The 15,964-nt window shown below is 34.0% G+C and overlaps 1 protein-coding gene across 1 annotated transcript; it reads left to right on the forward strand.

The window, feature by feature from the left end:
* Positions 1-1,682: 1,682 nt before the first annotated feature.
* On the forward strand, positions 1,683-15,542 carry LOC140062935 (MAM and LDL-receptor class A domain-containing protein 1-like). Its single transcript, XM_072109327.1, has 22 exons — positions 1,683-1,852; positions 2,354-2,616; positions 2,835-2,919; positions 3,203-3,358; positions 3,641-3,994; positions 4,128-4,304; positions 5,441-5,715; positions 6,023-6,110; positions 6,254-6,412; positions 8,119-8,387; positions 8,598-8,850; positions 9,200-9,456; positions 9,840-9,924; positions 10,073-10,228; positions 10,373-10,644; positions 11,045-11,132; positions 11,278-11,454; positions 12,793-13,091; positions 13,313-13,598; positions 14,197-14,453; positions 14,681-14,768; positions 14,977-15,542. Exons 1-22 carry the CDS (start codon positions 1,753-1,755, stop codon positions 15,234-15,236), a joined length of 4,404 nt encoding a protein of 1,467 aa, XP_071965428.1. The 5' UTR covers positions 1,683-1,752; the 3' UTR covers positions 15,237-15,542.
* Positions 15,543-15,964: the final 422 nt, after the last annotated feature.

Raw genomic sequence — 15,964 nt, forward strand, 5'->3', positions numbered from 1 at the left:
AAAACTCTTCTTAGACAAAGCACTTTTTATATTAACTGGTACGTTATCCTAGAGTTTAGGACCAGTGAACTTAATGCTATTTTTAAAAGAAGTAGTTTAAAAAAAAAGGAATACGTATTTGATTTGCGCTCCGGGTTTTGTGGTTATAAAAATTAAGATTGAAACTAAATAAATCATCAAAGTGTGATGGCAGGATCAAGTTTAGCCATGAATAAAGAAAACACTTTGTTGAAGATGGTTAATATCCTGAATTTTAAAAAGACCAATTGAGAAAAATAAAGGATTGGAATGGGATAAGGGAGGAGAATTTGCAATGTATCTTACGGTTTTCTTTTGGATCAATAACCGTTTGTTTTGGATATTTGGTTTTCGACTTGAGTAATCTGGTGTTTCCAATTTAGTTTGCTGTCTAGATAAACACCAAGAAATTTAGTTTTCTCAACAATAGGTATTAATTGATCTTTAATTTTTTAGTTTGAAAGTACTGGTATTTAGTGGTATTTGTGAATTTTTGAACACCATAAAACAGCACTTCTTTAGATTAACAGAAAGTTTGTTTGCAGAAAAGTATGTTAAAATTTTCGGTTGATATTTTAAAAAGGGAATCTATAAATTAGTGTTGTGTCATCAGCATACAACAGAAACGAATACATATTTGAGGCATTATGGATATCATTTATGTACAATAAAAATAATAGAGGCCCAAGCAGGAAACCTTGAGGGACTCCACAAATAATAGGAAGAAAATCAGAAAGGGTTTGTTTAAATTTAGTGCATTGCTTGTGGTTTGAATAAATTATATACAGGTCCATGGATTCCAAAATTATGTAACTTATATAATAAAATATCGTGATCAATTGTATCAAAGGCCTTCGAATCACTATTAAGTCATACCCCAAAAATATATTAATCTAATATTAATATTTATAACATTTATAAATGTAATATGGGTTAGGCCTGTCTAAAGTAGGCCTGCAACACCCCCCCCCCCTCCCGCCTCCAAACTGTTAGGATCTGAAATTCATTGATAGAAGATGAAAATGCGCAATGTTACATTAATGTACATACGAAATATTTCAAATGCAACGCAATTTCCTACAATGCAGTGTTTCTCCATATAACATTTCATACCAGTATTAACCAGGAACAAGGCCATATACATGGCTGCAGTAGCGTGATCAAGTTAGTGTTTACCGACCAACCGACCGACCGACTGACCGACTGACATAGTGACCTGTAGAGTCGCGTTGCACCCGACTAAAAACTACCGCTATAATAAGAACTCCTGATCGAACGGAACCATTGATAAAGGATAAAGAAAAAGATAAGAGACACCGGGATGTAGGTCTAATACTGGTGTCACTTATGAAACAGAAATCTGTCTGAAAAAAAAAGTAAAATTGTTTTCAGAACAATAGAAATAAGTTTGCCTGTAATCCAACATAGGAAATGATCAAAGTTTCAACGCGGTATTATAACCCGAAGGTCACTGTGTATTGTCGTTATTATTGGATGTTGAGGCACTTCCAGGGAGGACTGAAATAATATTATACTACCGGGTTTGAAGTATAAAGGGGATATAACAAACAAAAACCACACAATACTTAATTTATTTTGAAGTATTAGACATAAGAGATAAAGAAAGTCAAGATGAACACAGTGTTTCTTCTTCTGTTGATACTTTCTGCTTTAGTGTGTAATTTGTCAATTGTAAATTGTTTTAAAGACATAGATTGCAGTTTTGAAGAGGACATGTGCACCATAAAAAAAGACAAGACGGCGTCTGCTCGTTGGATAAGATGGTCAGGGGATTCTGCAGGGTCTGTAGATCATACTTACGGTAATAGTTCAGGTACGTAATCACATTATAATTATCAATTTGTGAACATTACTAAAGCTTGGTTCCCACTAGAACGTAACGCAAGGACGTAAACGCAACGCAAGCGTTTTAACCAATGACAAACGAAGTTATAGACAGTTAGCAATCACAAGCGAGTAAGCCATCGCTTGTGATTGGTCAATTCATTTGCGTTGCGTTACGTCCTTGCGTTGCGTCGCTAGTGGGAACCACGCTTTACTTGCAGTCCTACCGTTTAATTTTCTCCTCTTTATTTTTTTATTCTGTAACAGATAATAATAATAATAGTAGCGCCTAATAAGTTGCTTAAGACTAACAAAAATATCAATTGATGTTGCCTTTTTGATAGCTCATTCCAAAGATGAGCAGATGAAAAAGATAAATTACTACAAAATATAATTAAGAATGAAATATATATACTTAATCTTTTTGTAAAAATAGTATTCACTTACATCAAAAAGATTAATAGTATGGCATGATACTTGTTGTTCACAGGATTCTTTATGTCTGTGTATAATTACGGAACTGCAAGGCTTCTAACTAAAGAATATACATCAGTATTCGAGGGTGGCCCAAAGTGCTTAACTTTCTGGTACAAAATGTATAAGCAAAAGACATATGCTGCGGATGGAACAATTCGTGTATATCAAACATACAACGAGACCCACTTTGGTGAACCAATCTGGAAGGTCACTGGTGATTTGGGAAATGTCTGGCGACCAATTGAATTGGATTTAACGAGTGATACAGATTTTAAGGTAAACATTTTTTGAAAAAAAAAAATTATTCAGAAAGCTTGTTTATTAAATCGATAGATAATTACATTTATGACCATGTCATTCATAGATACAAAAATAAAACTTAAATGTACTGTTTTTGTCAATTGTACGCACAAAATAATTTCAACACCACATATCGTGACCTAACAATATACTCCAATGAATGCGAATTGTACTATTTATTTTATTACTTTTAGATTGTTATTGAAGCTGATCGACGTCACTCAACATCAATGTCAATTGATGACGTTGTAATAACAGATGAAAAGTGTTCCGGAACATGTAAGCAATAAATATACTGTATGATATACCAGTTAGAATTTTTACTGCCTAAATACTTTGATTTATTTATTATCTACTGAAAATATTTATAGATATATAATAGAATCTTTAATAATTTCGTTTTAAAATACATCAAACATAATTGCAATAACCAACAAATATATATTTCGAGCACAACACACATGAGTGTCGAATGTGTATACATGTGACATGTAATTTTATTGCAAACAATGCTTAAGGAAACGTGTATATAAGATCACTGTTGAATATAATCATATTTCAGATTCCCTCAATCCTGACATATCATGCAACTTTGAAGACAACCTTTGTGGTTATCAAACTGACCCTACTGTTGATGTCGATTGGATACGACAACAGGCAGACGATGGGATGTCAGGAGATGGACCAGATGAAGACCATACATTTGGGTTTGACTATGGTAAATCACTTTTGGTAGAAAAATAGCTTTACAAAAGACTTTTATAAGAAAATAATCAAACTCTCCTGCATTCAACAACAAATCTAATTCGGCATTTCTCAGAATCTCAGATATTATCTTTTGGAATAACCTGTTACATAATGTAATGACATTTTGGTAATTTCTGTTTGAGTACTGGTGCCACATACAGCACCAGTGCATAGATAAAATACTCTAGAGGCTGAAGTAATCATAAATAGTTTAAAATGTCTATTTCTTTATCTTTTTTTAAATATTAATTAGGGCATTATTTGTGTGTAAACCCAAATACAACTCCACGATTATCAGGCCACAGAGCTAGAATCATATCACCAATTCAGAATACAACTGCAGATGACTACTGTGTCTTATTCTGGTACTACGTATCTGGTTCAAATGTTGGTAAATTAAAAGTGTTCGCAGAACAAAATAACAAGAAAGCGTTAATGTGGAATGTCCGGGGTGATCAGCGATCATCGTGGCATAGAGGTAGTTTTCAACTAACCAATACAGATGATCCTTTTCGACTGATCTTTGAAGCAATTCGTGGAAGCAATCCAAGTCAAGGTGCCTTCTGCTTTGATGACGTTGATGTTCTTAGTGGAATTTGTCCAATACGTAAGTTTATTTTATCTTGCGCTGTTAAAATACTGTATCTTTATAACGTGTTCATGAACAAGTTCACCGTAATTCAATCGATTTTGAAACTGTGTGTATTCTAATGCAATACAATATGATTTTTCACTTAAAGATTACACGACACCCACTCCAACAGAGCCACTGCCAACCGAACGAACTTGGCAAGTGAAAAACATAGACGATGCTGGTTGTACATTTGAGAACGATACGTGTGGATATGGTTCCTATGATGGGATGGAGTCGTCGTGGCAAATTATGTCAGCGTATGACCGTACTGTTGGACCTGAAGGTAAGATAGCATAAAAATCATACAATTTTGTCAGTGTCACAACGAACAGGCATAAATGAATGTTTACAAATGTTGATATATAGTCTAAATGTATAGTTTTAACGTATAACATGTGCCTGCCCGTGGTGTGAATGGCGACTTTTTTCAATGATATTTTCCCTCAAATTACATAAATGTAAGTTCGAAGTCTAATGCTGGTGGCACTAATGATGGCTTCGCTTCTGCTTTTATTGACGGTGATTTTTTTTCTGTTTCTAATGACGGTGTCACTAATGGTGACTTTGCTTCTGCTTCCACTAAATGATGACACTGCAGATGGTAATTTTGCTTCTGCTTCTAATGATGGTGGCACTAATGATGGCTTCGCTTCTGTTTTTATTGACGGTGATTTTTTTCTGTTTCTAATGACGGTGTCACTAATGGTGACTTTGCTTCTGCTTTCACTAAAATGACACTGATGGTGATGTTGCTTCTGCTTCTAATGATGGTGGCACTAATGGCGACTTTCGACTTTGTTTCTGCTTCCACTAAATAATGGCATTGATGTTGATTTTGATGCTGTTTCTACTGATAGTGGCACTGATGGTGATTTTGATGTTGTTTCTACTGATAGTGGCACAAATGGTGATTTTGATGCTGTTTCTACTGATAGTGGCACAGATGGTGATTTTGCTGCTACTTCTACTAATGGTGATTCTGATGCTGGTTCTATTGATGCTGATTATACTGATGTTGATGGTGATCACATTTATTATGGTTTTGCAGCGGTGATAGTATTCTTTTTTTGTGACACTGAATTGTTTATGTTACTTTTACTTTGTTGATGGAGATTTTATAGCTTAACATTACGATGATATTAGAGAGCTTTTGATTTGCGACAGTTAGTCGTTGTGTCTTCACACATAATGCCTAGACCTGGACTCATCTGTATCGAGGTGAGGAGCGAAGACACACGTTCCAATATCTCCGCATGCGCAAAAATTAAAAAATTAGTTAATTAATTAACATGACGTAGTTTGATCGTTGGTCGTTGCAACTGGAATGCTTCCTAATGTTCATCTGGGGTACATATACGTTAATATAGATGGTGACAGAAATAAATTCGTATTATAATGATAATTATTATTTAATTTTAGGACATTATTTGGGATTAAACAAGATCAACTATAATGGTGTTCGTTTTCGTACTCCATACATACACAGCACAAGCGTTTCCAACTGCTTGATGTTCTATTACATGTGTACTGACTATTATTGGTGTAAAGGTAGACCCCTAAGTATCTATATTATGGATCAGGCCGCTGGTGACAAGCAGTTGTTAATTGACCCAATTTGGATAACCAATGAATACAAAACAGACCACTGGAAAAAGATACAAATTGATTTACCGCCAACAAATGACAATTTTACCGTGAGTATGATGAATAATAGTCAAAAGTATAGACAAAAAATATTAACGGGCTTGTCTTTCTCGGGACTGTATCTACAATATCTTCAGTATTTCGGACACATTTTGTGATACATAAAATGTGACGCCGTATTTTTAACCTAAAATTAATTCCATGAATTGTCTACGATACCGGAAAAATAATGTCTTTTGTATAACTAAACAAATGTATGTGTTCCAAGTTCAGCTTTACTACCCATTGGAAACATTATTGTACATTTAAACAGCTTCATTTATAGATAATACTATATTATTATGTATTTACAAATAGGTGGTTTTTGAATCCATGTATGGACGTCCCTATATTAGGATGTTTGGTATTGATGACGTAGTTTTCTATGACCAGAAGTGTTCAGCAGGTATTTATGTTTACAAAATAGTAGTAGGCCTATAAAACATACACATTTATAATGATTTACTTTATGTAGTTTTAAGGATTGTGCGTACATCTTTACTAATATATCTTTACTATATAGTATTTGTATTGTTTATATAAATTTAGTTAAACCTGAACCATTTAAATCAACCATTGACTGTGATTTCGAAGGAGGTGAAATGTGTGGTTACATTCAACGAGGTAACAGGTGGAGAAGATTCCAAGGCCCGACACCTTCACTTGGTACAGGGCCAGATAACGATCATACTTTTAACAAAGCAGAAGGTGAGACTTCTTAGTCTAGGTCAAAAGTAGCATTAGTTTGCTACTCCAACATACAGTTACTGTTAACTGCCATGAATTCTTCTATAATTAGTATTACTCCAATTATCCTATACAATCTTTAGTCGTGAAAAGTCTTGAAACAATTTATAAGATTATTTCTTTACTATGAACAACATTCTGAGTGTACACTTATTGATTTATTCTTTTTATAATTAAAATAATACAACTTTATCAATGGTTCCTCTATTACTTATTATAATAAATAACATTTTTTTAGTACAATTACCCAGTAACCGTTAATTTCTTAAAATATTCATTAGGCCAAGGTAGCCTAGTAGGCCTGTTACAACCGTTAATGTAGAAAACGCCAGCTAATGTCGAAACAACCGTTAATGTAGAACAATCCACCGCTTATGTAGTAAAACCTCCAGCTTATGTAGAAACACCAACAGCTAATGTAGAAAATGTTATATATATTTTACAAAAATGTCTCATTTATATGCCAGTGCATCGATCTTTACTTAGCTATCAGTTTTTCCACCTCTCGTAAGCAACCAACTTTCTAAAACGACCACACATCGTAAGCAACCATCTCTGTTAAGGGACCGCTTCTCATAATCGACCACCTCTCGTAAGGGATTACCTCCTCTCATAAGGGACCACTTCTCATAACCGACCACCTCTCGTAAGCGACCACCTCTCTTAAGGACCACACCTTTCGTAAATGACCACCTCTTTTAAGGGACCATGACCTCTTTCTCTCTATTAAAGGACCGCTTCTCATAATCGTCAGTGACGACTCTTTTAAAGGACCACCTCTCTTAACGACCCCACCTCTTGTAAGTGACCTCTTATAAAGGACCACCACCTCTATTAAGGGACTGCTTCTCATAATCGACCATCTTCCATCACAATGACCTCTCGAAAGTGACCACCTCTATTGCGACGACCAGTGTCTCTGTTAAGGGACCGCTTCTTATCATTGACCACTTCCGAGAGGTGGTCGATTATGATAAATGGTCCCTTAAAAGAGACGGTGGTCGTTCAATAGAGGTGATCACTTACGAGAGGTGGTCTATTATAAGCAGTGGTCCCTTAATAATAGAAACGGTGGACGTTCAACAGAGGTGGTCACTTACCAGAGGTCGTTGTGACGGGAGATAGTCGATTATGAGAAGCGGTCCTTTAATAGAGAGAAAGAGATCGTGGTCCCTTAAAAGAGGTGGTCATTTACGAGAGGTGTGGTCGTTAAAAGAGGTGGTCGCTTACGAGAGGTGGAAAGACTGATAGCTAAGTAAAGATCGATGCTTGCACATGAATTATAGACATTTTTGTAAAATATATAACATTTTCTACATTAGCTGGCGATAGTAACTACATAAGCTGGGAGGCAATTTTCGTTACTACATAAGCTGTTGACTGTTTCTACATTAGCTGGTGTTGATTTTTATTTACTACATAAGCTGTTGGTGTTTCTACATAAGCTGGAGGTTTTACTACATTGGATTGTTCTACATTAACGGTTGTTTCGACATTAGCTGGCGTTTTCTACATTAGCGGTTGTAACACCTACTTGCCGTAGTACTAGTAGGCTAATTTGGAACCGGTATTGTGTGAAGATATAGATGGCGCCTTAGACATGTTCAAAGCGTACGATATTGCACTCCAATTAATTATAAATCATACATTATTTGTACTTGTTGAAGGACATTATATATACGTTGAAGCATCGCTTGGAAGAAGAGCAGGCGGAGTCACCTCTATCAGCACACCGTATATTAGACATATAAATGGTCCAATGTGCCTTAAGTTTTGGTATCACATGTACGGCGAGGACATAGGTAGTTTGACGGTTCGAGGTAAATATCGCTTATCAGACATGCATCTATGGTATAAAACTAGTACACCCACCTCAGAATGGTCGCTTGGCACTATTGATCTCAACAATAATGCAGTGTTCGATGAACTGATCAAGGTAAATACTCTATTTTGATAGTATTGCCTTATTTATAAAACGCTTAAAAGTGTTTATTTAGAAATTATTTCGACTGAAAAATCATTCATGGGATATATACTGTACGACGTGTAATAACACTGTCCTAATTTCTTTCTTTTTTCTTTCTCAGTTAATTAGATTAAATGCAAAATATTATCAGCTAATATGAATAGTATTATTTGTTTACAGTTTACATTTCAAGCGTCGTCAGCTCGTGGGGCCGGATATAAAGGAGACATTGCTCTTGATGATATTAAACTTCTTCCTAATGCATGTAATTCACCTGAACCTGCGATTACACATTCGTATTGCACATTTAAAGAGCATCCTTCTAATAAATGTAACTACAGAGATTATGTACCAAATTATATGTGGCATCCTTGGAAATATCAAGATAAAACCTCGGGGACAGCCAGTGAGACATCAATAAAGATTTCGAAAGGTAGGATTTAAGGTTCAACTTTAGATACTATGTATGTGTGGCAAACTAAAAAAAATAAAATGAAATTAAGTGTGAGGAAAGGGAAAGAAAAGGAAAAAAAAAAAAGAAAAGAAATGGAATAATTGAAAAATCCATATATTTAAAAAAATTATATTTTTGGATTCGAGTAATGCGATTTAGACCTAGTAGAAATAATGATGATACTCACAGTAATTAGGCCTTGCTCTAAATCACTTTTAGGTATTTTAAGACATTAAAAAAAAAATACTGACAGCCTCCAACAATTTGCTTTCTTAGCTTTCTTTCATTTGTATTTACAGAATATAAATAAACATATTTTTCTTCATAGGTGTCAATTCATTTTTATATGCTGACATTCATGAGGAAAACAAAAATGTAGCGATTATAACTCCTGAATTTAAATACGCCAAACGATATTGTCTACAAATGTTATACATAATCAAAGAGGATTTTGGTTTGAACATCAATTTTGTACATCATACAACGTCTAAAACGTTGATATCTTCCCTGACCAGGCAAATGGCGCCATTGTGGGCAAAATACACTCTAGAGTTGGAGACAACAACGCCAGATGAACAGTTCTCAGTGAGTATACTGGAAATAGGTTATGCCTATTATCAGTATAAAATTATTGTGTATTTTTCATTAACCCGTGTTTGTAAGAAATGGTTATTACATACATAGTGTTGGTTGTTGATCATTACTCGCCGACAGATTGCTCGGCTGTTAGTTACTGACGTGTAACAATCTAGAATACTCCGAATGACTAGTGGCTAATAACATGAAAACTTAATTTTTTAAAAGGGGTCAGTAGATAGCATAAATCCTTAGACGAAACACTCTTATAGTTATTAGAAGCATAATTTCCCTTAATGTGTCGTGTTCACATACAACTCATAATGTATTCTGCAACATTGGTTTCTTCAAATCTGTATTTTGGTGATCAACATAGCATTTAAATTTTATAGATTATGTTTGAAGCCAAAATAGGTCATGCGATCAACGGATTTGTGGCAATAGACGACGTCATGATCAGTAAAGGACACTGTCCAAGTAAGTTCTTCACAGCTCTACAGCAATAATATCATACTACAACACAACCGATACACTGAAATGTTATTATTAGTTTGTTTACGTAATCTTATTGATTATCCAAGAACAATTATATATAATTTTGATCTTGTTAAATGTCTTCTTTCAGTACCTGAAGTTATGGATAAAATAGACTGCAGTTTTGAGAAGGATTGCGCCTTTTCTACCAATACATCATTGCTTAACGGTTGGCAACTATCAGACAAAGAAACTCATACACATAAGAGGCTACCAAATATTGACAATACGTATGGGACGCCATCAGGTAAGTAACCATATTTTCCCATAAAAGAGCAATGATGAAATTTATACATACATGCAAAAAAACCTATGTGTTGTAGAACTGCTATAGTTCATTTACATAACTGTGATTCTGTTTTAATCAGTTCCTATAAATATTTATTTTCAGGTCATTACTATTTCATTTCGTTTCGACATACCCAACCGCCAACCGAACGAAATTTTCTTCGTACACCAGTAGTAGAGATGACTGCTAATAAACGCTGCTTCCAGTTTTATTATTATCTGAATTCAAATGCAATATCGAGTCTCAACGTTTACGTCGATGATGAGTCAATTAAGCGCTTCCCTGTTGATCCAATCTGGTCTTCAATAGGCAAGAAAGGTAACCAGTGGAACCTCGTTCAAATGGACATCGAACAAACTAAAGGAAACTACTCGGTAAGGATAGACGTACTGTTAGAAGTACATAAGATAAACCTTCTTCGGTTAACGTTTTTCATTGACGCTATTTTTCAGAAATACGGTTTTCGACGCACATAACTAAAGTTTTTTGAAATTCTTGAGCTCGGCTCAGATTGGTTTGTTTACAACGTGAGCAGAGCTTGCGCGTTGTATGTTGGAAAATAGCGTTGAAGTTAGCGTTTACGAGCTCTTGCGAAAGCTCCCATCTTGAAATCTGTAAGGCTATAATTATAATAATAATAATAATTATTCATATTTCTTTGCGAAATAATAGATAACAAATGTTCAACTAATTTGTTCTACATCTATATTTAAGTTGACTGAACTTAAAAACGAATATGTATGACAAACCTAATCAATAGTTGTATATTACCAGATTGTATTCGAACCAAGATCCGGAGGTGGAAAGCATGCAGATATCGCCATCGACGACGTCATCCTTTTGCATAATAAATGTATTAAAGGTATGTTAGTTTTGTCTCTATGCAAACTACCATAAGTAACGCAGTAATAATAAATGTATCCCTTTCCTTGAACATCATGACTAATACTACTACTAAAAATATAAATGAGTTATGTATATAAATCTAAACATCGTTCTCGTTTCAGTTCCTGAACCGAAATGGACTTCAACTATTGATTGTGACTTTGAAAGTGAAAACAGTTGCAGATACAAAAATGTACGCACGGCAAAATGTAATTGGACTCGTCATGGAGGTAAAACAAAAACAAAGAAAACTGGACCAAGTAATGACCACACATACATATTGAATGACGAAAAAGAAGGTATTTCAAATGTTAATTCTAATACAAAAAAAAAACCTATATTTGGTATCTATAACGAACATGCTAATGTACTTTACCTCTACTACTGCAATACTCTTTTCATATCCATATTGCAGCTAACATCTTCTAGCCCATATTCTCAAAAGTAGACCAACTTGATAATAATGAATTATTGTTGTGGACTGAAATACAGGTGAATGATTGGTAAAACGGGTGTCACGAAACCTAAGACCACGAAAGCTAAGACCCCTAAGACCTAAGATCACGAAAGCTAAGACCCAGACCTAAGATTACAAATATTTATCTTTCGCACCTGCCTTGTATTTTAACTCCAAACATTTATTCTGAATACCACACCTTAGAATTGGCACTTTCATGAAAAAGAATCACATAAAAAGTAACAAATACATTTTTAAATTGATGGTTTTACAGACGTTTTTCTCGCACACAAAATGACTAGCCTACTACAGTACAGTAGGCCTACCCCATGTTCAATGTTTTTGTTTCTATGGAACGTCAAAAGAGCAAAAATTATATAGAGGGCTGAAAACTCTGTGGAGTCCATCTACAGTGTGGATGGAACAATGTAAAATTAAAATTGTAATGATAATAGTATAATCATGCAAGTACGAAGAAATAAATACTGGCAAAATAAATTTTAATTTAAAAATCATGATACGTTTTTTTTTTTTGTTTTCTTTCTGTTTTTATACTTGTACTATTATTGTTGCTCTTTTGGCGCTCCATAGAAGCAAAAACATTGAGCATGGGGAGCTGAGCTCGAGGAGTTACATTACAGTATACAAAGAAACACATCTGTAAAATCATCAATTTAAAGGATTTATTTATTTGTTATTATGTGTTTCTCCTTCTGAAAGTACTTATAAGTCCTAATTTTAAAGTGTGGTGTTCAGGATAAAGTTAGTCAACAAATTTGGAGTCAAAATACAAGAAAGGCAGGTGCGTAAGAAAAACATCCTCTGAACCAACACAATGGAGTAAATATATACCAACAAACAACCCGTCAAGTTTGTTTGTTGTAAAGAAAAAATATACATTTACTCAACGGGCGAAAATAATGTGAGTTTATCTATGTTTTGCGGTAGTATTAAATTATATTTATGGTAATAAATTAAACCTACTGTGTTTAAAATTATGTATGGATAAACAAGTATTGTTTTTAAGCTGTAGTATATCTTAGTATTTGTAATCTTAGGTGTTGGGTCTTAGCTTTCGTGATCTTAGGTCTTAGGGGGTCTTAGCTTTCGTGGTCTTAGGTTTCGTGACACCCTTGGTAAAACATTAGCTTTTTACATATATTTTTTATCTTTCAAATAGGGAACTATATGTACATCGAAACGTCACCTCCACGAATACCATTTGACTCTGCGGAATTATCTAGTCCACTTCTACCTGCCTCTGTTGACTCTAAATGTCTTCATTTTTGGTATCACATGCATGGAAATTCAGTAAGTAGTCTAGAAGTGTACAGGATAACGCCGGCACTTAGTGAAAAGAAGTTACTGTGGTCGAAAAATGGAGAGCAAGGTGATCACTGGAGAAAAGCAATTCTTCCACTGAACGTAAAAAGATATTTTAAGAATGGTTCTAAAGAGATAATTGACCACTCAATGAAGGTTAGTCAAAATAATATTATAGAGTATCGGTGGAACATATTCAAATGTAAGAATAAGATTATTAGGTAAATAAGAAATGGATAGCTTGTTTCGATTACTATTTGCCCATATGTCTGTGGTGCCATGCCTGTAATTGCATATTTCAGTTTATGAATTATACTAAATTATTTCATGAGAAAAATAATAATTATGCATGTTTTACTCTTTACCTTTTAATACAGGTACATTTTAAAGGCATAGTTGGCTACGGATATGAAGGAGATATTGCGATTGATGACGTCAAAGTTGTCATCATGTCATGTGATCCTCCGCCAGAAAGTCCCCCAGTTAACGAAACTAGCTGCGACTTTGAGAATGGTGTAACGAGATGTGGATTTGAAGAAAACACCAATGAAGATGGCAGTGGAGATGATAGAGAAAATGTGTTGGACTGGACCTTTTTTAATGCATCATCCATTAATGGAAACCAAACCATTTCAAATGATACACATGTTGTTCTCTCTCAAAGTAATGAAACATTTCTTACATATTGCCAATTTGTACTGTATATTACTTCTATATAGTACAGTCATATCGTTATAATTAATCGGGTTTTGTTCAAATTTAGTCGGGTATGAGGTTTTCTGGATGGTACTGTACTAGTACTAACACACAAATATTTATTATGTTATATGATACTGTACAATTACCTACCTTAACTAAGTGAGTGTGTGTACATGATATTATGCGGCGGTGACACTGTACTAATATTTATAGAATATCTTGCATTAAACTGTGACAATAGTAATATACTAATGAGTTTCGGGGAGTTTGTTTAGATGAGAAATTTAGTAGTATTGTAGTTTATAAAATAAGATAAGTTGCCGACTTTCCAATCTTTTATATAGCCTACTTCTCCTTATAATACGGTTATACGAATTCAAATTCTACCCAATTGTGTTTACAGCAAAAATCGTTCCATTTTGTTTAAAACTGTACAATTGACAACAACAATCCACATTAAAAAACACAACAGAGTACGTTTAACCATTCCATGAAGTTTAAATTAACAGTTTAAGTGCAAGTTCACACGCCCAGTAAACATATCTATATTTATTTTTTCCAGATCAAAGCTCCTATATATTTGCGAAAGCAGCAGAGTTAAAAACAGGCCAGCGAGTTGTATTGACATCACCAGATATCTCCGCTGGTTTGTACAACTGTCTACACTATTCGTATGTCAGTACTGGTGATTTTGTTATTGATATCTACACCAAGTCATCATCTGGAAAAATAGGCATGGTTTATGCGTTACCCAGAAGACATCAGTCAACATGGCGTAGACACAGAGTCAACATATTACCCCAAGAAGAAACATTTACGGTAATATTTACTTTGACTATCATTTACTATGTTAAAAAGAGAAATAAATGGAAGGAGAAGAAGAAACTCAAAATAATAAATTCAATAAAAGGTATAAACAGCATATTTTACAAGAAGCATATGTTATGAAGAAAGGCTGTAGAAGGCACTCAATAAAAAACGATCTATTACGTTTTTATTGCTTGGTAAAAGATGTTTATTATCTGTTTTTATATCTAAATTTTTAGGTCGTGTTTGAAGGCGTTGTCGGACGATTACGAACCGGTTTTATGGCGCTTGATGATGTCATGATAGAAAATGGAAAATGTACCACAGGTCTGTATTTTTATATAATAGAGACGCTTATATTTCTAAAATGTTTTACATTGTAGATAAATTTTCCACAAACCGTGTTTTTTGTTTGGCATAATTAAAGATGGACGTTTGTACTTTTAACATTTGTTTTAGTTTGCTATCTGTGTTCAATAAAAATTCCATAACTTAACTTAGATAATAATATTACCGTGTTTTTGTTTAATTGCAGTGGCTGTTTCAGAAGCGCCTCAAACTCTAGTGAATGAAGCAACAGAACAGTCAAAAACAACCGACTCTTTATCCTATAAAATTACCATTGCTTTCCTATCAGTATTGTTTGCAATTACAATGATTCTTCTTGTACTGTTATCAATATATTATTGGAAACAATTAAAGCATCCGAAAGCTTCAGATGATTCAACCACAGACAATGAACTGAGGGAGAAAGAGGAAACGGATAAGAATGCGTATGCCTCGTTTGAAACCTAACACCTCACCATTTTAAAGCAAAATTACATGATTTAAAAATATTTATATATCTTTAATAAGTTCCTTCTCTTTTCCGATGCCGAGCTTTCGTTTCAGAAAGTTAGACGAAAGACGAACATTATAAGGAACTGAATTGTGTATACGCATGCGCACAATAATCTTCTTTTGTCTTTCTATCAACTCGAAACGAAACTGTATTGTACTCTCCTATAATGTAGTGTGGATTTGGAAAAAATATGTAGTGGTCACAAAACATCCACACGGATTTTGTAATAGGTCTATGCATATTTGTAGTCATTTGTTTGTTTTTTTTATTACAAACGATCTTGGTTGAACCTAAATTTGTTCGTGCGAGTTCTAATATTCAGAAGCATGTCCGAAGCAAAGGCTTATTATTAATGGTATATACTGCAGCTTTGTAGTAATTTCCATTGCTATAACGTATATAATGTAACCTTATTGTAGGTTTTAAAAATTGAAACAATATTTAGTTGAAAATAATAGTTAAGTATGTGTTGTACACAGTTTCACTTACAAATATAGTATTGAGGATGCAGTTTAACAAATTACTAACGAGTTTAAGTATAACGAGCATATATTATACAGTAGTCTGTCACTATAATAAAATATATTACATTACACAATTGTATTGGTAAGCAGTTTTAGTTGTTGTTTATGTTTGTTCGAGAATTCAAAATATTTTGTATAACATTTAGGAATATAATGAA

Source organism: Antedon mediterranea, chromosome 11 (assembly GCF_964355755.1).
Source record: "Antedon mediterranea chromosome 11, ecAntMedi1.1, whole genome shotgun sequence".
NCBI classification, from domain to species: Eukaryota; Metazoa; Echinodermata; class Crinoidea; order Comatulida; family Antedonidae; genus Antedon; species Antedon mediterranea.

Excerpts from the sequence above, each read along its gene's own strand:
- LOC140062935 (XM_072109327.1), top strand. The coding sequence starts at position 1,753 with ATGTGCACCATAAAAAAAGACAAGACGGCGTCTGCTCGTTGGATAAGA. Across the intron at positions 6,413-8,118 it reads TACTTTTAACAAAGCAGAAG|GACATTATATATACGTTGAA; the intron begins GTGAGACTTCTT and ends TACTTGTTGAAG. Across the intron at positions 8,851-9,199 it reads ATCAATAAAGATTTCGAAAG|GTGTCAATTCATTTTTATAT; the intron begins GTAGGATTTAAG and ends TTTTCTTCATAG.